Source organism: Sturnira hondurensis, unplaced genomic scaffold, assembly GCF_014824575.4.
Source record: "Sturnira hondurensis isolate 20B ecotype Veracruz unplaced genomic scaffold, ASM1482457v3 Scaffold0006413, whole genome shotgun sequence".
NCBI classification, from domain to species: domain Eukaryota; kingdom Metazoa; phylum Chordata; class Mammalia; order Chiroptera; family Phyllostomidae; genus Sturnira; species Sturnira hondurensis.
In genome coordinates, this window is record NW_028079044.1 from 43,276,337 (window position 1) to 43,300,457 (window position 24,121).

Consider the following 24,121-nt stretch of genomic DNA (forward strand, 5'->3'; position numbering starts at 1 on the left):
GTCCATGGGTAGCACCTAAACATGGGTGCGTATTATACGCAGCAGAATTTGGTATATTCCACACTGAGATGCTCTTTCCACCCATCACTCTCTGTGGGTCAGTAAATAAAAGATTTGACAGTACCAGACTTGCAAAGGTGTGGAGAAGTGGCTGAGTTTATCTGCTGCCAGTGGGAACGCAAAGTGACCTAGCACCCTGGGAAAGAAACTTCTTGCTGCCTGCTAAATATTTACTCGCAGGCACAGCGTGGGCCAACAGGTCACTTCTCATGTCCTTTTTAGAGGAAAACTCACAAATGTCCTGGTGAAGGCACAGGTGGTGGCGTTCTTTATTCATTTTTTATTTGGAAAAAAAATCGAAAACAAGTTAAATGACTTTCCATAGGAGATGACCAATCAATCAATGATATAAATTCATGCCATTGAGGACCACTCAGCAGGTAGTTAGATCGATCCAGACTGAAACCTACTCCAGAACAGGGCTGTTAAGTGCAAGGCTGGGATTTATGGTCAGAATGAACTTTATGTTTTATAGTACTTTGTCTTCGACTTCCTTGGGCCCCAAGTGCATCTTTTTGACAAGATCATCAAAATCTCAGTAAGTATTTCACTGGTCGGTGGGGGAGGGATTCTAGGCATTGGGAACCTTCTGGGGCAGCTCGGCCTGCTTAGGGGAGAATAGACTCAGGAGGGAGGATAGAACTTGAAATAACCAGAGCAGAGGAGTTTGGGAAGGGCAAAATCTATGCTTGTTGGAAGCCAGATGTAATTCACTACTGGGCCACCGTGAACTGAATTGCGTAGCTTACTAATGTGGGAATGTGAAAAATAGGCTTCAAATGACAATGGATTGCCTTTCTGAGCTGGCTTCTATCTTTTTAATGAAGCAAATGTTAATGCTTCTCTCTTAGATTGATATCTACAGTAATGATCATTAATTCCTCCCCGAGTTAGTAATACATAGAGAAATGGATAAATCGTTAGCAATACATAGGGAAAGAATTAGGAAGGAACCAAATATATCAGAGGATCAGAAGATGTACATAATTTTGAGCAAGTGGTTACCATTTGGCTTCTTAATAGTACTTGCCTTTGAGTGTAGACCCCCAGACCTACCCATGGGGGACTGAGTTGGCTGCACAGACCCCTCCTCAGCCCTGGCAGGTGAATTCCTACCTCCATGGATCGCGTCTGAAGAGTAGAGACAGAGAACTTTCTGGTCCAGGCAGGTGACTTAGCCAGGTGGGCCCATCACCTGGAGGGCAGCAGCGGGAAGGGCAAAGGCCCACGCTGGAGCTTGCACGGGAGGGAATGCAAACAGAACCACTCCCAACCTCGTGCCAGCATAAGGGGCAGAGGTCAGTGGGCGACAGACGGCATCTGTCTCACCAGTTTGAGAAATCGCAGCTCCTCGCACGGAGAGGGTAGTGCGGATGTTCATGCCTGAAAGGGTGGGGTGGGGGTGGCCGGGCACAGGCTCTCTTCCAGATGGTTCTCAAAGGACACAATTCCCGCTTCCGCACCAACGTAAGACGTGTGGAGAATGAGGGGATGTTTTTCTAACAGTGACACCAACTCTGATGAGAACTGTGAAGATGGTGAAACTTAGACTTCCTTGCCCGTCTTTATCGTTCACTCATCTATATTTTAATATTATGTTACATATGTATATATATGTATATTCACATATACCATGTTATATATCAGTCTTGTATGAGGCTTAGCAGTAGTGGAAATTATGACATTATCCTTCCCAAAGGCACTTGAAGAATGTGACTCTTGAAGAATGAAAAGTCATCCAGAGCCAAACGTTCTTCGTGTTTAAATTTCAGGCATGATGACAAGTGGTGCAGAAGATATTTCGGGACCTGGGACATTGCCCAGGACTTTGGTACATTGCATAGCTCAGGCAATGACTTGTGTGTGAGATTGGCTTTATAGCAGGCTCCCAAGGGACTCTAAGCTTGCAGATAAACAGTTAATTGCTAGACTTTCATTCTGTGTCATCGACAAGGTCCTGACTCCATGTGGGACAAGTGGGTTTTTAGACAGAGGATCAAAGCTGATCGTGCCCATCGATGGTCTTCTAACTTAGAAGAAGACGATCTGTGGTCTCCATAAATGACCCTTTGGGACAGAGACCAAAAATAGTAAAGGGAAAACTTCCCTTGAGGGGGGAGTATTTAATACAAATGTTCTGCTCATTCATGAACTCGATGTCAGCCTGCCTAGCATAAAATCAACATGGGAGAAGAAGGAGGGAGTGCTGTAAGCAGGTGCTGTTGGGACAGACCACTGCAGCAGACCCTGGTGGTGCCAAAGACCGTCTTCCTTCCACAGTGGTCCCAGTCACGCAGGGTGTCCCACACTCTGTGTGTCGGGTACCCAGGAGTTCTGCTCATCTCATGCTTGCCCACCCCAGTTGCTTGGCGCTCAGCCTGGGTGGACGATCTGAGGAGGCCTCCTGTGTTATTTAAAGATCTGGTTGGGGCTCTTGCACCCCATCATGTCCACTGGGACCCAGATGCCTTTGACCTGAGAATAGCTTGAGTCAGCCTTGTGTTCTTGCTCGGGCCTTTGGAGAGCCACCTTAGCAACTGCAACCCTGGAGGGGCTGGACTGAGCTCGGTGAGTGTGGCCTGAAATAGCTGCTTGGCTCGGGCCAGCTGCCCTTACTTCCCCTCGGTTATCTAACATCCTCACAGAGTGCGGGCAAGGGAGAAAGAGTGGGAAGGGAGGTGGGAAGGGCCGGACGTCTGCCCTCTTGAAGTCAATTGAGTTTGTTTCTTATTGCCTCCACCAGAGGAGCTGTGTAGAAGCTACAACAGCCTCCCATTCACTCATCACCTGATTGGTCAATCATTCATTAGTTCCCTCAAAGTTTATCAGATACCTACCACGAACAAGGCCACATGGTGGGTCGAAGAGAGTAGGAAACTGTCCTTGATTCAAGGGACTCATAGGATTTTATGATTAGGAGAAAATTTAGAGATCATCTAGTCTAACTTCCAGTCAGGGCAGGAATTCTTATCTACAGCCTCCATGACATGATGTTCTCAGGCTCTACTTGATTACATCCAGTGACAGGGTGGTCACGACTCCTCAGAAAGCCCATTCCATGGCTGAGAAGCTCTGTGGTAACAATTGTCCTCATGGCGAGCTGAAATCTCTCTTCCTGGTGCTCAGGAGCCACTGGAAACCTACCCCCTGTTCCAGAGGGAAGCACTTCTGAGAGCGAAAGACATTTAAGTTACCGTTGCCCTTCCTCTGCATCCCCATCTTTCTCTTTCCTGGGTTAAAGGCTAAACTCCTCCTGATTCTTTAGCAGCGTCTCACAAAGTGTTGTTTCTGAATCCAGGGCCAGCTCTGACACTTTCCTCTAGAACTTAGCTCGTCTTATAATATTGGCATCAAAACGTATTGCTGTAACCAGCCAGGCACTGTATTGTCCTCTGATTAGAGGATGGCCATCTCCCTTGTTTGACTCTTGTGCATGTCCAAAACTTCTCAAAGCAGTATGTGATGAATTGTCCGAGAAGATTGTGAGCAAAATACCGTGGGAGTTTAGGAGAGAAGGGGAATACTTTTAGCTGTGGGGGGATCCAGGGAGGGCTGCCTGGAGGCGGCAACATTTGCTCTAGGCACTGAAGGATGGATCAAGTTTCCACAGGCAAAGATGGGTGTTTAAGGTTTGGCTGCATTTTTGCTAAATGAACTTTTGTTTGTCTAAATCCCTTTCAGGCAGTGGGATTTGTTAGGTGCCCTTCAGTAGATGATTAGCTGAAAACCTGCTAGGAGACAGAGGCACTCCTGGACACCCTTTACAGCCCTGAGTTTTGGTGGCCAAATGTCACTGTGCTTCAGAGGAGAGTCAAGGCCAGGCAAGGTTCCAGGCCTAGCCCGCGGTTTGAAGGCTCAGAAACCCGTTCCACCAGCTTATCCCCCAAAAGAAACGTAGTTCTGTGGACTCACTGCTCCGTCTCGTCTCAGGTGTTCCACCACAAGCTAATAGGAAGCATGCTGATTGGCGCCTTCAAAGTGGACCTGGGCACGGTGTACGACCAACCTGGTAAGAAAGCTCCAGAGCCTCTTACTCTTCTCTGGCTGGCCCTGCCTGGGGGTCAGCTTGGTGCTGCGCTCACCCATTTAGCCATCCATTCCGCAGCCCTGGGCACCGGTTACAGGAAGCTGACTGAAGACATGGCTCTTTTTCTCAGTTTAGGAGCCCATGGTAAAGTTATGTGTCCATCCTTCTGAGTAGTTTTCTTATTATGACAAATTCTGTCTAAATTAGTGCTGTGAGACATCATCTGTAAAGTATAGGAAAACACAGAAGGTAGGAATATGGATTCTGGAGCCAGACTGGCAGGGTTCAAATTCTCCTCTGCTCTTTTCTAGCTGTGCAACCTTGGGCAGGTGGTTTCACTTCTCTGTGCCTTGGTTTCCCCATCTTAAAAGGTGGGGATAAAGCAGTACTTTCCTCATAGGGTTTTGGGGGGATTAAGTTAGCAAATATATATAAAGTGCTTAGTGTAAGACCCAGCAAAGAATAATGACTGTGGGTGTTGCCATATAAGGATCTGTTATAAATAATCGTTATTATCCCTGATTCATAAGAAATGAAACTCAGAGACGTTAGGTAATTTGTCCAAGGTCAAGGTCTAATTAGTAATAAAGCCAACAACAAACACAGATATTCTCGTGAAAGCCCTCTTCCCTTCGATGGTGATTCAAAGTCACGTGGCCAAGGGTTCAGGTCCTATGAGTCTGAAGAACCTTTACTGATTCGGTCGGGATCAGCATCTACTCAGCTCCTTCACCTTCTGTGGTCTGTATTGCCTGCTCTAACAATTTCTTTGTATGGCTAGGCCAGAAGCACAGGTTTTTGTATGAGATTTGATGTTTGGACACACGGTGTAAGCCAAAACAAAAAACAAAAAAATCCATGAGCCACATTTACAGCCTGTGAAATAATATGTGACTTCTGTGCTCCATTAATGTCATCCTGTCCCATCAAAGCTAGAATCCTGGCTAGGGAATTCCCAGCAGGCTGAAGTCTGGTTGCAGAAAATGATGGAGAACAGGATGGGAAGTAAAGGGGAGGAGGGGAAGGGGGAGGCACCATGAGACTTGGAAGTAGCCCAGGTGAGCTACCCCCTCAGTGGAGTGTGGAGGACCCTGGGTGTGGCAGGGGCGGGGGGACTGGGTGGAGCTATTGGGTCCACCTGCACAAGACATCTGAGCTGTCAGGATGCTTTTACAGGTCATCAGTTCTGCGACAAGTGGGCCCTGCTCACAGACCCTGGTGACATCAGGACTGGCACGAAGGGGTACCTGAAGTGTGACATCAGCGTGATTGGGAAGGGCGACGTCTTAAAGACCAACCCGAAAACCCCCGATGCTGAGGAGCAAATAGAAAAGTGAGACAGACGCCCCCTGGACTCTGCAATGGAAACGATACATCCCAGTTTCCACATCTCTTTTCCTCCCCCTCTTTCCTTACGGGTACATGAGAACGGCCAAGTGCATGCGTGCCCACCTGGGATTCTGCTCTGTCGGAGGCACCTCGCTGTGTCTTATCAAAGGCGTAACTATCTGTTGGGCAATCAGCTTCTAAGACAAGAAAATCCTGTCTCCCTGTAACAACCTATAATGACAAGCTATTGCTGAGCTTCTCTGACTTATTTGAATTTAGCTGATTTCCCTTTGAAAGAGTTATACTTTCGAACACTGGTTTGTAAAATGGGAAGACAATGAACCTCTTTTAAGGGGCAGTGTGGGCGGCAGTGTTTATTCCATTACTGTCGGACGTAAATGAGTTTGCATTCACTCTGATCACACCCTTCCCTGTCATTAAAGTAGGAAGAAAACTCATTTTAGCAATAGATCCTAATCGTTTCAGATTTTTATCATGTATTAGGGTCCTTCTTTATGCTTTCACATTGATTCTAGCTTTTCTATTCTTTCCAGTGAGAGCGACTTTTAATTTTTGTCTGTTCATGTTTGTCCCCCTTGAAGGAACCTTCTTATCCCTCAAGGTTTTCCATCAGAGAGACCCTGGGCCAGGTTCTACGTGAGGCTGTACAGAGCAGAAGGGCTGCCCAAAATGAACTCCAGCATCATGGCGAATGTCACCAAAGCGTTTGTGGGTGACAGTAAGGACCTCGTGGATCCCTTCGTGGAGGTCTCCTTTGCTGGGCAGATGGTGAGGAATTGTTGTTACTAACAGTGTTACGCCTGGGCCAGAACCCTGCTCTTTGCCCAGGACATTTCTAGCCCAAATGAAATTAAGTGAAAAACAAACTTAGGAAGTGCATTGGGAAACAAGGCAGGCCACAAAGAGGCATGGAGTCACGTAGCAAGAAAGAAGGGACAGGTAACTCACTCGCTGTGCCCTGGAAATCATAGAGAGGAACGATGGGGGACCACGGTTTAGGACCCAGGCCCTTACCCAGTCCCCAGGCCCTGCAGAATTACCACCCTCCTCCCAGGCTGTTCCACTATCTGCCCAGGTAGTTCTTGTCCTAGTGAGCCTGGGCATCCCTGTTCCCAGCTACTCCCTGCTCAAGAGCCATTGAAAGTGCCAGGGCCTGGGCACATAGCTGGGGCTCAGTCCTGGGTGGCTGCACTTTGAAGCTTCAGCTGACACACATACTGTCTCTGCCCTTAAACATGTGTCTGCCCTGGCCCCTCCACTTGGCAGGGTGAACCCTGGTATTTTTTACTTGGACGACCTTGGCAGTCAGATAGGACATCACCTCCATTTCATGATGAGGAGACTGAGGTCCAGACTGGGGAAGTGATTTGCACAGATTCCTACTTTTATAGAACATGAACTCAGGGTCTAACTCTAACCTGCTATGTTCCTGGAGGTGCATGGTACAACGTCTGTTCATAGCACAGGTGTGAGTTTCAGCCCCGTCCCAGCGTGACGATGAGAACTTCCCGAGGGCAGAACCTGAGACGTACTCACTCTGCCCCCGATGCCTGCCATGGGGTCTGGCGCAGAGTAGGATATCAGTGATGCTCACTGTGTGTAACTGATGCGCACAGGTGTCAGGTGGAAGACGGTTCCTTGTTTTTAACAACTCACTTCACATTCCCAGTGGATTTGACAGGTTTTCGTGGGTCAGTCGAGGGCCTGATCCATTTTGCATCCTCCTGGCTCTGTTTTCAGGGGCGGACCACGGTGCAGAAGAACTGTGCCGACCCCGTGTGGCACGAGCAGGTGGTCTTCAAGGAGATGTTCCCTCCCTTGTGTCGGAGGGTAAAAATCCAGGTGTGGGATGAAGGCAGCGTGAATGATGTAGCACTGGCAACCCACTTCATAGACCTGAAGAAAATCTCCAACGAACAGGATGGAGATAAAGGTAAAGCCTCACATGTCTCGCCGGGACATAGGGCCTCAGAATGGTCCATCTGGAGCCCCCATCCTTCAGGTGGGAGGCTCGGAGCAGGCACTGTGTTAGGCCCCTTCCATGTTCTGTGTGGTCTCTGGCTTGGGTTGGTTCAGGACAGTGGATGGATCCAGACTCTGGGAGCCAGGAGGCTGTGTCCCCATCCCAGGTCTTCCAAAAGCATACCTGTGTGTCCTTGAGGCCGTCACTCCCTCTCTCTGGGCCTTGGATTTAAGTGTTTGGAGTAGATCGGACATGGGCAAACTATGGACTGCAGGCTACACGCGGCCTGCCACGTATTTTTGCGTGGCTCATAAGCTAAAAATGGTTTTTACATGATTAAATGATCCCCCCAAAGTGTGCCCCAACTGACTCATGCGAGTGGGAACCGTGAGTAGTGCAGGAAGGCACTACTCACATTGCACTCAGAGGGCCCGGGAGGGAGTAGAGGCCCCGCCCAGCCGCCGAGCCAGCCGAAAGAGCTTCTACCCAGGACAAGGCTGCTTCTTCGCAAAGCCCAAACCAGCAGGTGACGAGTCTCTAAATACCCCGACCACCACCCCCATCCTTTTAATCCAAGGCGGTCTTTCTCGGCATGACAAATCTGAGCTAACAGATGTACATATTTGTACGTGTATGTACACATACACGCACGCACTGGAGGCCTGGCGCACGCGGAGATCAAGATTGCGTTCTCGTGCCCCTCGCAGAGCGGCACCATGGGAAGGTCTTCATAAATACCTGTTGCTTAACTCTTCCTACTGCGGAAGGGTTCGCACAGGGTTAGTACAGAAAGCACACTCTGCCTGTCCACAGGATTTCTCACCTGGATGTGAACGTGTTTTACCCACGGCTTTGCAGGAACATCTTGATGGAGTTCAGGGCGATGTATAAGAGTGTTTAAAAAGTAGACACTAGGGGCCATAAAATCTTTCTGCTCTTTTTAACACAGTACCTCTGCTTCTTACAACTGACTCAACAGAAGGACCTACTCTAGACCCTGGGGCTGTGGGGGCAGGGCGAGGAAACGTTCAGGCACAAAACCATTGATAGCAAATGGAAATATTTCCTTGTCAACAATAGGGGACTTGATAATCAAATTGTGGTATGTATATTTACTTAAAGTAATGGCTAATTACTTCAGCTCTTCCTAAGGGCCCGAGAGAAGCACTTAACAGATATTATCCCCTTTAATCCTGATCGGTGAGCGACGTGCCATCAGCATCTTCGTTTCACAGATGGGGACAGGGAGGCATAGGGAAGTTATCAAACCTGCCTGGCAAAATGGAACGTTCTGTTGCCAAGGAGATAGGTGCATAGATACTGGGTATTTTCCCAGACACTATATATTAAGAAAGGAAAATACTTAGGCTAAGAGTAAATTACAGCCATGAGGTTTTTTTCAGTTTTGCATTTAGAGCGGATCATAGAACATTTCCTTCCTTCACTCTCCAGCTCCCTAGGAGCCATCAGGGTCTTCAGTTTGGGTGACGATGCAGTCCCCAAGCCAGTTTGCCCACATCTATTCTTATACCCATTCACGCGGCAGCCAGACCGATCTTAAAACACACATCTGATGACACTTTATCTTTCCTTAAGACCCTCTGAAACACTCCAATGATTTCTAGCATAAGGACCTCCTCATCGAGGCCTTCAGACCCATTCATTTCTCTAAATCATCTCTCGCAGCCAGCCACTGTGGCTTTCTCTTTCAGCTTCTTCTGCCTCCGAGCTCCTTTCCAGAGGCCCATGCTGTGTCCGCCTGGAAATCTCTCTGTTCTCTCCTTTCTCTCTCTGCCTAACTCCTCTCCATGCTACATCAGCCTGTTATTTGTTCTTGCAGCACCAGGGACATCTCCTTCATAGCGTCTATAATGTCAACATTTGCTTCATGTTTGTATCTGCTTTGATCTCCACTGAGCTCTATATTTAGAGCCTAGCCGGGTGTCTGCGCATGTTAGGAGTCAGTAAACATTTGATGAATGAATGAACAGACAAGGATGCATAGCAACATTCATAATATTATTTCAACTGTGAACAAGGATAAACATTTGCATGGAAGGAAGACTAGAAAGAAATATAGCAAAATGGTACTTATGGTTGTCTATTGTAATACAAAGATGCTGTCAATATTTTCTCATCTTATTTGTGTATTCTACATTTCTAAGTGAATGTGTACAACTTTCATAAAGCAAAACATAATCAATTTGCAAGCATAAGCAGGCAACTAAAGTCTGGGACCTTCCTAGGCTTCCTACCTACCTTTGGGCCCGCCTGGATTAACCTGTATGGCTCACCCCGGAACCACAGCCTGATGGACGACTACCAGGAACTGAATGAAGGCTTTGGAGAAGGCGTGTCATTCCGGGGCCGAATTTTGGTAGAAATTGCTGTGGAAATCCTCTCGGGAGGGGCACAGGAGTCTAAATTTTCCAAGGCGCTCAAGGACCTCAAGCTGCCTTCGAAAGACAAAGACTCGAAATCTTCCAAAGGCTCGAATAAGGACAAGGGTGACAAAACCGAGGATGCGAAACCCCCGCAGGCTTCAGACAAAACCAACTCAACTGATGTCGAGGTGGAACATTTTGATGTACCCGCAGAGGTAAGTCAGGGCCCGGCTTCACCGCACACACCTGTGAGGGGAGCCCAATGCGGAGAGACACCTGCCACAGGTTCCCAAAGGCCTGCAAGGTCTCACTCCCCCTGTAAATGGGGGTTGGCTAAACCCCGTTTTCCAGGGCACGTCTGCCTTTTTCCGCACACACCACAGCCATCTGCTGATGACAAATGCCTTCAGCGTCCCCCCAGACACAATTCCCATAGAAACCAAAGTAATGGAGAAATAGAGGTTCTCTGGAGGAGCTGGTGCGAGTGGGTGGTGGGGTGATCCACTGAACTGTGTCTGTGGCCCAGTTTTGTTTTAGCTTTGTTATTATGCTCTGGGTGTGAGGTAATGTGGGAGGAGGGACGAAAAGGAGGAAGAGTGGGTGACAAGCTGGGACACGGGAGACCGAGAAACCAATTCCTCCGCCCCAAGCCTGTGGGGAAATCAACTCAAGGGAATGCTCGTCTTTGCTTGTTACTCAGCGTCAAGCACGTTAGCATTTTCCAGCCTGGTTCTGCTCCGGGGAAGGATCTGGGCTCTGAGACGAGCACAAACTGTGAATAACCTCTCAACTGTTCAGTTTAGCAACAGCACTTTGCACCATAAGCAAATGAGAGAACTTTATGTTTTGTTGCTAGGAGGGGTGGGTAGATTCTAGGTCTCGGCTTGGATGATTCTGCCTCTGTGAGCGTGTGTCTCAGGTCAACCAGTTATTTCAGGTGGGGAAGGAGGGAGATGGCTGGCCTCCCAGAGCTGCCCATTTCTTGGAAAGACTAGGCAGACTGATGGATTGTAGCATGGGTCACCTTAGCCTTGGAGGGCCCACTTACTTTTCCTGCTGGGATCTCATAAATCTTAAGAAACTGTGAGGGAGAGGTTGGAGCACATGGCTGGAAATCTCGGGGGTTGCTTTTATTCATGGCTCTGATAGTAATAACACCTCATTGTGTTTCAGTTTACTCATCCACAAAATGGGGTAATAGCAGCCCCTCTGTGATAGGTGTCTCCTGGGGGTAAGTGAGGGAATGGCTGTGAAATGGTCAGCAGAGTTCTTAGCACACGGATAGTTGTACCCAGACAACAAACACATTTGCCATTGTCCTTACCGATGTTGCTATGGTTTTCTCCCACCACCAGGGGGCAGCTATTCAGAGCTCTCCACACCCTTGTCTGTGACTTAGTTTGGGTATTTTGCCCACCTCCCCAGCTCTCCCGTTTGAAATTATGTCAGGAGATATTCTCTGGACAACAGTTTGTTGTTAAAACTGACATGGCCTTGATGTGATTGTGTTTATGTGTATTTCTTCAGAGAATATGTCGACTTTGGGAACTTGACTTTTTGGACTTTGCTAGAAATTGTGGGCAGTTTAGTAGTCACCTGAGCCAGTATCCCCTGTAAATGACCTTGTGTCAATCCCTTCTGCTGTCAGGACTGGCCATTCTTTTCCGAACAGGGATTGCCAAGTAGAAAGGGGCTAGCAGATTTCCTTAACCCAAGTCAGGACTCCCAAGATATTTTGCTGAGGTCATCTGAAGAAGTAAATTGTAGCAGAAAGCAAGAGTGGCTGGAAATTCATGTAGAGCAGGGTGTACATTTTTCTTCAAGGCCCAGGTGGGCCATGTTTGCTACTGTGTAGAAGGTCATAGGGGAGGGGGAAATGCAGGCATCTCTCAACCCTTCTCTCTCTTCCCCCTTCTCCTCATCTTGGATTCATGTTTGCGGGCAGTGTTTTTGCAAATTACCCCAACATTTAGCAGTTCATAACAATACACACTTATTTTCCTTGTGGGGAGGAATTTGGGGATAACTTAGCTTGGTGGTTCTGGCTCAGAATCTCTATGAGGTTTCAATTAAAATATTGGTAGGGCCCTGGCTACAGTGGCTCAGTGGGTTGAGTGCTGGCCCAGGAACCAAAAGGTCACCGGTTCGATTCCCAGGCAGGGCACGTGCCTGGGTTGCAGGCCAGGTCCTCAGTAGGGGGCACGTGAGAGGCAGCCAATTGATGTTTCTCTAGCACGTTGATCTTTCTCTCTCCCTTACCTTCTCTCTAAAAGTAAGTGAATAAAATCTTTTTTAAAAATGTGGGTAGGGGCTGCAGTCACTGGGAGGTTTGACTGGGCGCTCTGACATTGCCCGAAGTCCACCAGCTGGGAAGCAGCAGAGTTGAGATTTAAAGAGGGTTTGTCTGTCTACGGAGCCTGCGGTCGCTCTTCCAGGCCACAGACCTGCATTCCCTCCCTCCAGGTCTCTGCGTAATTTTCACCCTCCGCCCAGAGAGTAAACCTGGCCTGGGGCAGGTGAGATAAGCAGCCGGTTTACAGCCTGTGGATGCAAGCGGCTGCAGGTGGGAGGGGCGTGTGCTCAGTGACTCAGGGCCCACACGGGGCCCCCACCCTGCCTGGTGTTTTCTGGTCAACAGAGACATTTCCTGCTGACCTGAGAACACAGGAGGCTCCTGTGGGAAGGAAGAGGTGACCTTCACCTGATGGTGTGGAAACCCTCTGGCTCTCTGAGCGTCAGGGTTTGTGGTTCTTGATTGAGAGGGACTCTTAACCTCTGAGGCTACAGTTGCTTTAATCCTTAGAAGAATCTTGTTGCTTTTTCCATGGAAGATAATAAATCCAGCCACAAAGCCAGGAAGCATAGACTACAGGCGTCCGGCTCATTCGGCCTCTTTGCTCAGAATGTGATGCTATGTCGCCATGTCCCAGCCTGTTCCATGTTAATAGGAATCATTTGTAAATAATTATGTATTATCTCGGGATGGCTTCCGTCTTGTGACCTGTGTGAAAGGTTAGCGTGAGTGGAGCCATTTTACAATGGAGTCAGGGGGACAGCTTCCTACATCTTATTCCTTCCCTGAACCTCAGGAAAGTTTGAACGGGGCAAAATAACCTTTGGACCGGGCCAGAGCAGCGCTGCCTTCCAAACAAACGTTTGTGGAGCTAACAGGAAAGCAGACCTGTTATCACAGGGACTGACCATGGTAGACATCCCTTAGACTCGGTGACCAGCACGTGTAGCTAGACAGTAACTTAGGTTATTCACAGCAGTAGAAACTCCTTTCTTCTGTGTATGTTATTATTTCCCTTCCCTTTGTCTTAAAAACCCTTGGCTTCCACCCTATAACCGGAACACTAGTTGGGTTTCTGCCTAAATGAGGCTTCCCAAAGTTGTGATTCTTTTGGATCTCAGATAAGCGCTTGTTGCCCCTCACTTTGGCTTTTTATTTTTAGGTTAACACCTGCCATAGCTCAGTCTTTCAGAAAATAGGCTGTCTTTAACTCGCTGTGTGATCTTGGCAAGCCCTTGGCTCTCTCTGAGCTCTAGTTTATTCAGGTGAAAGGTGGATGTTGGAGGAGATGAACTCTGGGGCCCCTTTCAATGTAAAAGCAATTTACACTGTTGTGCCTCTGGGGCCCAGACCCCTCAGAGCAGCAGCCACAGTGCACATAGCCCACACTGGATGCACTTGACCGGCCGGTACTTGTGCGAGAGCCTGACCACCCACCCTGTTAATCTGGGCTTTTTGTCATTTCTGGAAGTGAAGTCTGACTTTGAGTCAAGCACCAAGACATTGAGTTAATACATGTTAGAATTCCAAGAGGAGTGGGTCTTTGTTCAGAATTCTTGGGAAGGTTACTAACTCAACCTCAAGCTTTAGTATCCTCAGTTTCCTTATCCGTGCAATGGGAGTGATCCAAATGTTGACCTCCCAAGGGTGTTCAGAGGAACAGCTATAATGCATGTGACCCTCCTGCATAATCCATGAAACTACGCTCAAATGTAAGGGTTTAATCCTGTGATTCTGGGTATCTCATGTTTGGTTTTCTATTGTCTAAATGCCCGCCCACCAGAAGGTGATTCCCTGTCTCTGTTTCGCAGCAGCATCTTAGAAAGATACATATGCCAAGATTATCCTTTCAAGTTAAAAGGATGTCCATCAACAGACATTGGGTAAAGGAGGTGCAGTCATGTATACAATGGAATATTATTGGTTATAAAAAGGAATGAAATGTTACCTTTTGTGACAACATGGATGGACCCAGAGGGTATTGTGCTAAATAGAATAAGGCAGACAGAGAAAGACAAAGACAAATACCATATAGTTTCACTTTCATGTGGAATCCAAAGAACAAAATAGACAAACCAGCAAACCAACATACTCGTAGATACAGAGAACAGACTGAATGTTTCCAGAGAGGAAGGGGGTCAGAAAGCTGGGTGGAAACAGTGAAGGGATTAAGAAGAACAAATTGGCCGTTACAAAATAGTCGTGGGATGTAAACGGCAGCACAGGAAGTACAGTCCATATTATTGTAGTGACTGTGTACGGCGCCAGGTGGGTACTAGACTGGTCGGGGGATCTCTTTGTAAATTATATAAATCTCTAACCACTATGCTGTACACGTGAAACTAATATAAAACAATATTGAATGTCAGCTGTAATTGAGACATTGTAAACATAAATGTCAAAAAAGAGGTATTTTATTGTCCGGTAGGAGGTCCGAAGGTTGAGACTGCATCGTTTTAGATACATAGCTGGTTTTTGAGTGTGTGATTTGCAGGTCCTGGTTCCTGCCTGTCTGGCTAGTGAGGAAATTATGTGTTGTTTCAGGCTGACACTGAGACACAAACGCTTGTGAGCTCCTCTGCTCCAGGTTAGCCTCAGCCCCATGACGATCAAACCACACACACACACACACACACACACACACACATGCACTCACAAACACATGCACTCACGCACACACGCACGCACACACACACCCCAGGCCTATCTCACACACATTTTCTCTTTCTACAGATTGTACCAGAAAAATATGAGGAATTTTTGCTCTTTGGAGCATTTTTTGAAGCTACCATGATTGACCGGAAGATTGGAGATAAACCCATTAGCTTCGAAGTTTCCATTGGTGAGTGCAGGCCAGCACAGTGCCTGGCGCGCGGCCGGGGCTTTGCAACCGTTTCTCAAGTGAGCGAGTGAGTGAGCGAGGGCCTTACCTGCAAATGAGAGCGCTCAGAAAACAATGAATTATTCCTTTCCACTCTTGTGCCCCTACATAAGGGAGAGGTTTATTTTTGTACTTAGAAGATATATTAAGAGTCCTGGCTGGTGTGGCTCCGTGGACTGAGTGCCAGCCTGCAAATCAGAGGGTCACTGGTTTGATCCCCAGTCCAGGCATGTGTGTGGGTTGCAGGCCGGGTCCCTGGTGCGGGGTGTACGAGAGGCAACCACACGTTGATGTTTCTCTCCCTCTCTTTCTCCCTCCCTTCCCCTCTCTAAACATAAGTAAATAAAATCCTTAAAAGTGTGTGTGTGTGTAGATAGATAGATAGATAGATATCTAAATATAGATATATGTATACCTGTCTGAATCCAAACTACGTATATACACACGCATATACATAGTCTGGGTTCAGACAGATTTGGGTTACTAATCCTGGCCCCATCATCTGAGGCTCACTTAATTTCTCTGGGTCTCAGTTTCTTCATCTGTGAAATAGAAATGATGAGAACTTCTCATAGAACTGTTTCCAGGGTTCGGTGAGTCGGTGCAGGCAAAGGGTATGCGTAGAGGAGAAGCTGTTATTATAACGCCTTCGATCTTCCTGGGCTGATGCACAAACCTGTTCTAAGAAAGGACATTCCTTCACAGAAGGCCTTGGTTCACATTTGGGAAGCTCTGCTTCAAAGAAAGACAGGGAGATGGAATCCAGTTAATTTGTAACTTTTTCTTAAACAAATGAGAACATAGCATGGATGTCGATGTTGGCTCATTGTCACTGTCAATCTTATTTTTTGGTCTGACCAAGCTCTTCCTACCTGCATAATGAGATCTAATTTCTGTGCCCTGGGAGGACATGAACTTGGATCTCTTACGTTAGGCGGCCTGATTCTGCTTACTGACTGACACTTGGCCTCTCTCCCCTTGCTGCTGCCTCTGCAGGTAATTTCGGGAACTTGATTGATGGAGGGTCCCATCACGGGAGTAAGAAGAAACCAGCGGATTCAGCTGAAGAAGACACCCTTCCACTGCTACATGGAGGAGAAAGGGGCGCAGCCCCCGAGGCGGACATCCCTATGGTCTCCACCACTCGCCCCGAGAAGCCACTTGTGACAGAAGGGAACAGGTAGGGGACACAGCAGGGGCAACAGTTGCTGACGGTGGGAGTCTCACCATTTTCTGGCTGTGTTAGTTTCAGTTCTTCCCTAAAACCAGAAATATTACTATTTTTTTATTTCAGTTATGGAAGTAGGCATAAATCTGGGCAACTCGGTAAGTGCCACTTTACCGAATCCTTAGTGACATGTCAACAGCTTTCCAAATGACACATCTGTAATTTATGTCAGGGCAGAGCAATGAGAATGGTCAGTATGGCCAGATCTATAGCCCCCTTTATTCTATAACTATGATGCATAATAGGATAGGAAGGTCGGAATTTAATATTTGAATCCAAATCCTATTAACAGTTATTATATTCATCTGAGCTCTATGCTATTATGTAAACTCAATTTACTGGCATCATTAAATACAGCGTTTCTCCTTTTATTTTGCCATAGTCCAACTGAAGAACTAAAAAAAAAAAATTGCTAGCTGCCAGAAAAGACTATTTCAGAAAACAGCGGGGGCACCTGCATGTATCCTCACTGACCTTGAACCCACGTAAAATTTCAACGTGCTAAGAGAAGTAAAAATGACAGAATTCTGTTTTAAGAAGGGGGTTCAAGCACCAACCAAGTGATTTATGAGAAGGGAAAGCCACGCATAGTGAGGTCCTCTGTGTCTGAGCCTCGGACTCTGAATAAAAACGTCACTCTTTGCATGGATTCCCAAAAGAGAACATTGCGTTTGTCACTGACGTGCGAGGAGATTGGACCCACCTCACTGGTGTGCTCCTCTCTCTGCTCCACTCCATCTAGACTCTCACTCTGGGCACGGGCGCATGGCTTCCTGACCCTGTTAGAAAGACGGGCTCACAGTCTCTTTTCCCAGGCAGGCTTCTTTCCTGAACAGCAGATCCAGACCCCTCCCCTCGGGGGTCCCTATGTCGTTCCCAGGCTCATTGTCAGCACAGAGAAGGTAGCTTCCCTCCCTGCCCTCCCCAGATCACAGATGACCCTGCCGTCCTCTGAGTCCTCAGAGCAGCAAAGTTGATGGTTGTTCTGCTTTTTCTTCCGGCCCACATCCACTCAGAGATAAAGCCTGGTTGATTCTAGATCTTAAGTATTGCTCCTATCTGTTGCCATTTCTTTCATCTTGGCAGTCGGCGTCTTCGTCTGGGTTATTTCGTTTCTTTAATTTAGATTATTTTATTGTTGTTCAATTGCGGTCGTCTGTATTTTTCCCCCACCCCTCTCCCCACCCCCTCCAAACCCACCTCCCTCCCTTGCTTCCACCCTCCCCCTTGGTTTTGTCCACGTGTCCTTTACAGTAGTTCCTGAAAACCCTTCTCCCCACTGTCCCCTCCTGCCTCCCCTCTGGCTATTGTTAGAATGTTCTTAGTTTCAATTACTCTGGTTATATTTTGTTTGCTTTTTTCTTTTGTTGATTATGTTTCGGTTAAAGGTGAGGATCACATGGTATTTGTCCCTTACCACCTGGCTTATTTCACTCAGCATAATGCTTTCCAGTTCTATCTTCGTCTGGATTATTTTAAAAACCTTTTACCTGCCTCGGATGTTCGAGAAATTTACCAAACTGTCCTTCTGAACCAGTGGCTCCCCTAATTGACACCATCCTTTGGCTGCCAGTGGCTTTCAGGATTAATTTCAGAGGCCCTGACTGAGTTTTTCAATCCCCATCTTCTTCTCTTCTACCTTCATCTCCAGCCACCCCTCCCCAAACTCCCCCTTTCCTCCAGCTGTACAGTGGCCCTGACCATCCCCCAAACTGCTGCTTCTGGTCCTTTTAAACCTGCCCTTCCCTTTGCCAGGCAACAGATCCCCTTCAGAACCGCTGGCTCCCAGTAACCTTCTAGAGGAAGATCAAGTTCCCTTTCCTGAATCTCAAGTCTGATTTGAACTTTATATTCACCTCCAAGCACCAATGACGCTGCAGGAAGACATGCTCACTGTCTGTCTGTCTGTCTCCCTGTTAGACTGGGAGCATTCTGAGGGCAGGGCCCACGTTATCACTGTGTATCTGCGCATCTTAACACATAACACATGTATCTCCGCACTAACACATATCCCTCGCACAGGGTAGCTCGTAACTGTTTCCGAACGAGTCAAGGTGTTGCCGTATGTGGTCGGGCATGGCGTACTCTGGAAGCAGAGAGGGGGAGTGGGTGACTAACTCTGCCTTAGGAGGAAGTGATGAGTTGGGAAAGGTCACAGAAAAGGTGACATCCTAAAGGATGAGAAGGGGCTTAAGGGATGGAGAGAGAGTCTTTGGGACAAAGTAGGAAGGTGTAAGTGGAAATAATCTCAGCTGTTGTCCTCTCATTTTTGAGCATACCCCACATTTTCTAATGAGGTCCTGTCCCTCCCATGGACCACTTCCTTCTCCCAGTGACCACCTTACCCCGTTCTGTGGGCCATCTTCTTTGGGGCCTTTTCCAGGTCCCATGCAGCCACACTTGGCTGTCTATCCTCCTTTACACACCCCAAAAGAACCCCAAATTCCCCAGCCCCTCAACATCTTCTCTCCCCCTTTTTAAAACTGAGAGCTTCGATGGTGGATCCTGTGGCAGGGTCTGCAGCCCTTCTCCGAGACTCCTGGGACCTGCTCTGCATCCTCTCCCCAGGGCCAGGCAGCGAGAACCTCCCCCGCCTCGTGGGGCCAGCCTATTCTTGACCACTGATGACAGTGTCAGGGGGTGTAGTGTGGGAAGGGCTAGGGAGGGCCGGAGAGGTCTCCAGGAACCCTTGGATGCAGCTCATATTAACGCTGGCCAGCTGGCTCGAGGAGACCAGAATAAGTCATGTTGGTATTTTGGGGGCTTTCTGTGTATTTCTCAGTCGCCGTATTGAGGATCTGTCCACATAATGGCAAGCCAGGGTAGCAGCAGCTGCATTGAAGGGGCCTCTGTCTATAATAGACCTCTACATATGTGCACACAGAAACATGCATGCACATACATATAGTATTTTATATACTATACATACACATATACACAATTATTTGACTGTTGCCTCCATTAAAATACTACCTTATAAGGGGTGGTTTAACGTGGCATTTAAAATGTCACTGTGTGCTTGTTCGGGGCTTCCCAGTTTTGCAAGTTGCATGCATTCACGTATAATTTACGTGTTGGGCTGGAGCTCAGGAATGAGACTGGTGCACAAGACACCTAGTGATGGGTGATCATTTGATTCTCAGATCCCAGGCCTACCCTTGCCCAAAGTCACAAGGCTGGTCAGGGCAGCTGTTCAAACTGGCAGCCCTCTCTTCCCACTGGCAACATGGTGCCCTCCCATCTGCCACCCTCCATCTGCACCGTAATTCACCTGAGAGCCCACAGCATCCTGGTCCACACAGACACAGTAAGACCCAGTGAGACCAGGAGGACCCTGGGAGCCAAAGAGACAAAGGCCTTGAACATCATTAGCAGAAAATAACCCAAACCAAAGAAACCTTGAAACAAAGCACAGCATGAGAGGGAATTTATTCAGTCACAGGATTCTCAGTGGAGTAATTTTGAAAAGAGAGAAAAGTATTTTTGATTCTAACCTCTCTTATTTTATATTTTGTTTTCTTGCTGTAATAACAACCTTAGTTTCTGCCAAGAATTTATTTGGCTTCTCTCCTCAACGGACACCTACTGGTTTATTTTCTGCAGAACAGATCACAGGGCATGATCTCCAAAAGAAATTTGGGCTGGAGAGCTAAAACAAAACAACAATCATGCCTTCTTTCAGGCTGAAGTTCTCTTCAGCTTTTGGGGATGTAAATGAAACAACTTCTCCTCTTCTTCCTCCTCCTCCTCCTCCTTTGTTTCTCTCTCTCTCTCCCTCCTTCACTCTCTCTCCCCCCCACCCCCATAAACATGTGACTGCAAACACTGTCTATATTTATCGGGGCCACCTGTCTGTCCCACCACACCCATCCCTAGATATTTGCTTTGGTCTTCCTTCCACATTTTTTCACACTGGGTGCTTGTGGGAAAATTACAGGGGTGTGGGGGGGAATCCTAGTTAAACATGTAGCTGTCATGAGGTAGGGAACTTGGCCTTTTTGCTACAGCCTCTCCTACCTCAACCCCCTTCACTCTCATTCCTTTCCTCCTTGGGAACTAAAATTGACAAATTCTTTCCCTCTTTCTTGTCTTCAGTGTCTCCGGTTAACTGACTTTTTCTCATCCACATTGGAGCATACCCAACTGTCACCCTCAAAATTCTCTTTAGCTCTACATTTCCCCTGCTAGCTAGTTTGACATCTCTGTTGTCCCTTCTTAGCCAAGTGAGTCACCTATATTATTAGCACTAATGCCTGGTAATGATACATATTGGATGGAGGGATGGATGGATGGATGGGTGGAAGGATAGATGGATGGATGGATGGGTTGATGGATGAATGGATGAGGGAATGGATGGCAGGCAAGCCATGGAATACTGAAGTTTGAAACACATGCCTTAATCCTCATTAATACTATTATTACCCTCCTACATTTCTCTGGAAATTTCAGCTAAATACATGTTATTTCAAGCGATCCTTACCCATTGCCTAGCATATAGACATTAAAGGGAAATGTTAGCTCCCAGCTACCACCACCCTTTCCTCTCTCAGTTAACAACCTACTTCCTTGAAGAAGGCTCGCCTGACAAATCCTGCCCTCTGGTGATTATTTCTGAGCTTTGCCCTGGGTCTGATAGCAGCAGCTGTTGGTACCTGTGCATTGTGGCCACATACTGTTCCTTGGTTATTGTTCATGAGTCCCAAGTACAGGCTAAGGGCGGAGTTAATAGTCTGATAGTTTTGTTCACCCCACAAAGATCATACAAAACATGAACAGGTAAATAGAATTGCCTGAAAAATGCTGATTGCCAACGAATGTCCAGACCTAATGTGTTTTCACAGGAATTACAACTACTTGCCATTTGAGGCCAAGAAGCCCTGTGTCTACTTCACCAGTTCCTGGGGGGACCAGACATTTAGGCTGTACTGGTCCAACGTGCTGGAGAAAATGGCAGACTTGCTGGTAGGTAACTGCCAGGTGGTGGATGTGAACACTGGGAAGCTGGAGGTAGAAAGATTCTTTTATCTACCCAGGAGAAGGTCTTGGCCTTGGTTTAGATACAAATACACTGAGATTGTTGCATTTGGAGGGCACAGGACTCTTCTACCAATGGACCCAGGGGAACAGGAATACATTTTGCAAAATGCCTGGACTTTGAATCAGACTGTCTGAATTCAGATCCCTGCTCTGCGTCTTACTGATGTAGGACCCAAGGTGGGCTGTATTCCTCATCTCCAAAGGGCAGGTGTTGACAACTTTCTCACAACACTGATACAGCCTGGCTTCACCTAGTATAAAATCCTGAGTCCCTAACACGGTGGATAATTTTCCACAAGATCAGGCCCAAATCCAGTTAAGAAAAGAAAGGTTCAGAGTAGCATGCGGTAACGTTTCCCAGTTCAGGCGTGAGATAACGGAGGAAATCTTCATTTCTAATACAAACAAAGACAGCTAAACACTATTTCCGGAATGGTGCAATCGGTATCTCCAGCGCAATGTCTCATTCCCATCATTCCTCTCCCCACCTCCGTGGTTTGTTTTCAGGAAGAAAGCATAGAAGAGGTGAAAGCCTTGGTCAAGGTTTCGGAGGAAGCACCGGAGGAGAAGATGAAGACGGTGCTCGATGACTTCATCAGTCAGAGCAGGTACCAGCTGCATGGAGTCAGCTTTTAATTATCTTAGGAAATAGTCCGTTTCACGTGGATCCAGGCGGGATGCGTCCATCTTTATTTTGTTCGGGAGCTTAGCTGGCTCTAGAGGGATGACGGCTGCTTCCTGAAACATTAGCAACTGAAACATAAAGCAGAGGGAGAAAGAAAGGAGATCAAGACTCACTGCTGAGAGTCTTTATGAAACAAGAAAAATGCCGGCAGTGCCCAGCATGGTTCTCTGCATTGGGTAGATGCTCAGTAATTACACTGAGAGTCTGTGGATCAGTTATATCAAATACCATTTAATAGAACTTGTCATATAACGCATTAATAAGAAGCAATGAATGACTCTTTTTCCCAGGAGGTGCACAATACAATCAAAGATGCAAAAAATAGTGTATCAGTCACTAAATACGGAGTAACAAGTAACCCTCAAATTTAGTGACTTAACACAGTATGTACGATCTCACAGCTTCTGTGGGCGCAGCTGGGTCCCTTGCCCTGAGCGTCTCGCAGACTACCGTTGAGGCCTTGACCGAGTTCTCTCGAGGCTCAGCTAGGAAGAATTCGCTTCCAGCAGCACTCACTTGGTTATTTGCAGAATTCAGTCCTTCACAGACTATTAGAGAGAGGACTTTCATTTCTTTAAAGTGGATGGTTAGAAATGAGACTCAAGTCCTTGCCCTGTGGGCTTCTCCAACCTACCTTTCACAACATCATTCAGCTGATGGAAGGCAAAAACCAGTAGATAGGGGACAGCAACATTCTGGTGTTCTGTTCTTATTTTATTTTTTTATTGTTGTTCAATTACAGTTGTTCCCATTTTCCCCCATTGCTCTCCCCTGCCCTGCCCACCCACCTTCCACATTCAATCCTCTCCCCACACTGTTGTCCTTGTCTGTGGGTCGTTTATACAGGTTCCTTGACTTGGCCCTTCCCCTTCTTTCTCCTGTTATGGTGTTCTGTTTTTCAAGTTCTAGCTTTCCTAATGTCTGCACTACCCAAGCATTTTTATTGTAAAAAAAGGAAAGCAAAGAAATAAATATGTAGGTTTTTTTCCTATTTGAATTTCTTTCTGGTTTTACATCGTAGAAGCAATATATACGCCAGTGCTACCCCTGCTGTGAGCTCAATGCCACCGGCAATTCCTATTAAGCATCTTTAAAAAGCTTCATGAGCTCATAGTTTTAGAAACTGTTTCTGGGCAAATCAATAGCTCAATAACTTTTCTATGTTGGGGGTTACCTTGGGGCAACGATCGTTCCTCTTTCAAGTCTAGAATCAACTTAAAAATATCCATAGGGGTTAGACAGGGATGAAAATGTTAGTTTTATATTAGGTGAACCTGGGTTGAGAAAGCAGCTTGGACCTGCAGTCCTGAAGGGCTTCCTGGTGCCCCCTGCCCATTTGGGGTGGGACAGCTGGCCCTCGGGGCTTTCCCCAGGAAGGGACAGACCATTTGCCGCGTGGAGGTGAGGAGGCTGCCCCCAGCTGGCCGCAGGCTGGGGCTGAAAGACAGGTGAACAGAAACTGGTGCCGGGGTCACCTATCCCGATTTTGATGAGGAAATAAGTTGTTTTTCCCGCTGCAAGCAAGGGAGAGAGGCAAGTCAGCAGTGTTCCTCCAACCTCACCGGGCTGGTCCGTCTCGGGAGTGGAATGGGCTGAAATTCCTGGTGCCTCTAGGGAAGGTGGATGAGTGAAGACAAGACTCCCTCCTTGAAATATAATGCTTTTAATTCCTTCTAGAGATTAAGAGGAAATGTAACCTGACTAGAAATCCAAAGAGACTTCCCAACGAGGCCTCCACTGGCCAGGGGCAGAGCTCTGGCAGGAGTGGCGTCTTGGACGTCCCCTCTCGTCTCTTTTGTCATTGATTTCTTTCATCAGGGAAGCACTACAATGCTCTTCTTACAAAAGAAAAAGAAGGAAAATGCAGGAATGTAACCAGTAAAATTTTCTCCATGCTTTCTCCAATCCCACTCTCCTGAGAGGAGTTTCAATTTTCCTCTTGTATTTTCTCCTGAGCATTTGCAAACACACACCCCCCCCCCCATAAAAATGCTCTACTTCTCTCCCTGAGAGCCAGCACACACTTCGTTCAGCAGGTCGCCTTCTTTCTCAATGACCTATCACTGGCGTCCTTCTAGAGCAGGACGTCACCGTCATCCTCACTGTGCAATCCATCGGGTGGGTCAGCGTTTTGACTAGTCCCTGATATCGAAGTTCTTGCCATTTCTTCGCCCCTGTGNTCTTTCATCAGGGAAGCACTACAGTGCTCTTCT

General features: G+C 47.3%; 1 protein-coding gene across 1 annotated transcript in view; it reads left to right on the plus strand.

Moving 5' to 3' along the window:
* The window catches only part of FER1L6 (fer-1 like family member 6), a 104,516-nt gene that overhangs the window by 13,639 nt on the left and 66,756 nt on the right, over positions 1–24,121 (plus strand). Inside the window, exons 6-15 of the mRNA XM_037048486.1 lie at positions 536–598; positions 3,991–4,069; positions 5,264–5,420; positions 6,019–6,205; positions 7,178–7,370; positions 9,647–9,999; positions 14,811–14,919; positions 15,955–16,138; positions 21,028–21,148; positions 21,731–21,831. Of these exons, the coding sequence (XP_036904381.1) occupies positions 536–598; positions 3,991–4,069; positions 5,264–5,420; positions 6,019–6,205; positions 7,178–7,370; positions 9,647–9,999; positions 14,811–14,919; positions 15,955–16,138; positions 21,028–21,148; positions 21,731–21,831 (1,547 nt within the window). The remainder of the gene's footprint in view (positions 1–535; positions 599–3,990; positions 4,070–5,263; positions 5,421–6,018; positions 6,206–7,177; positions 7,371–9,646; positions 10,000–14,810; positions 14,920–15,954; positions 16,139–21,027; positions 21,149–21,730; positions 21,832–24,121) is intronic.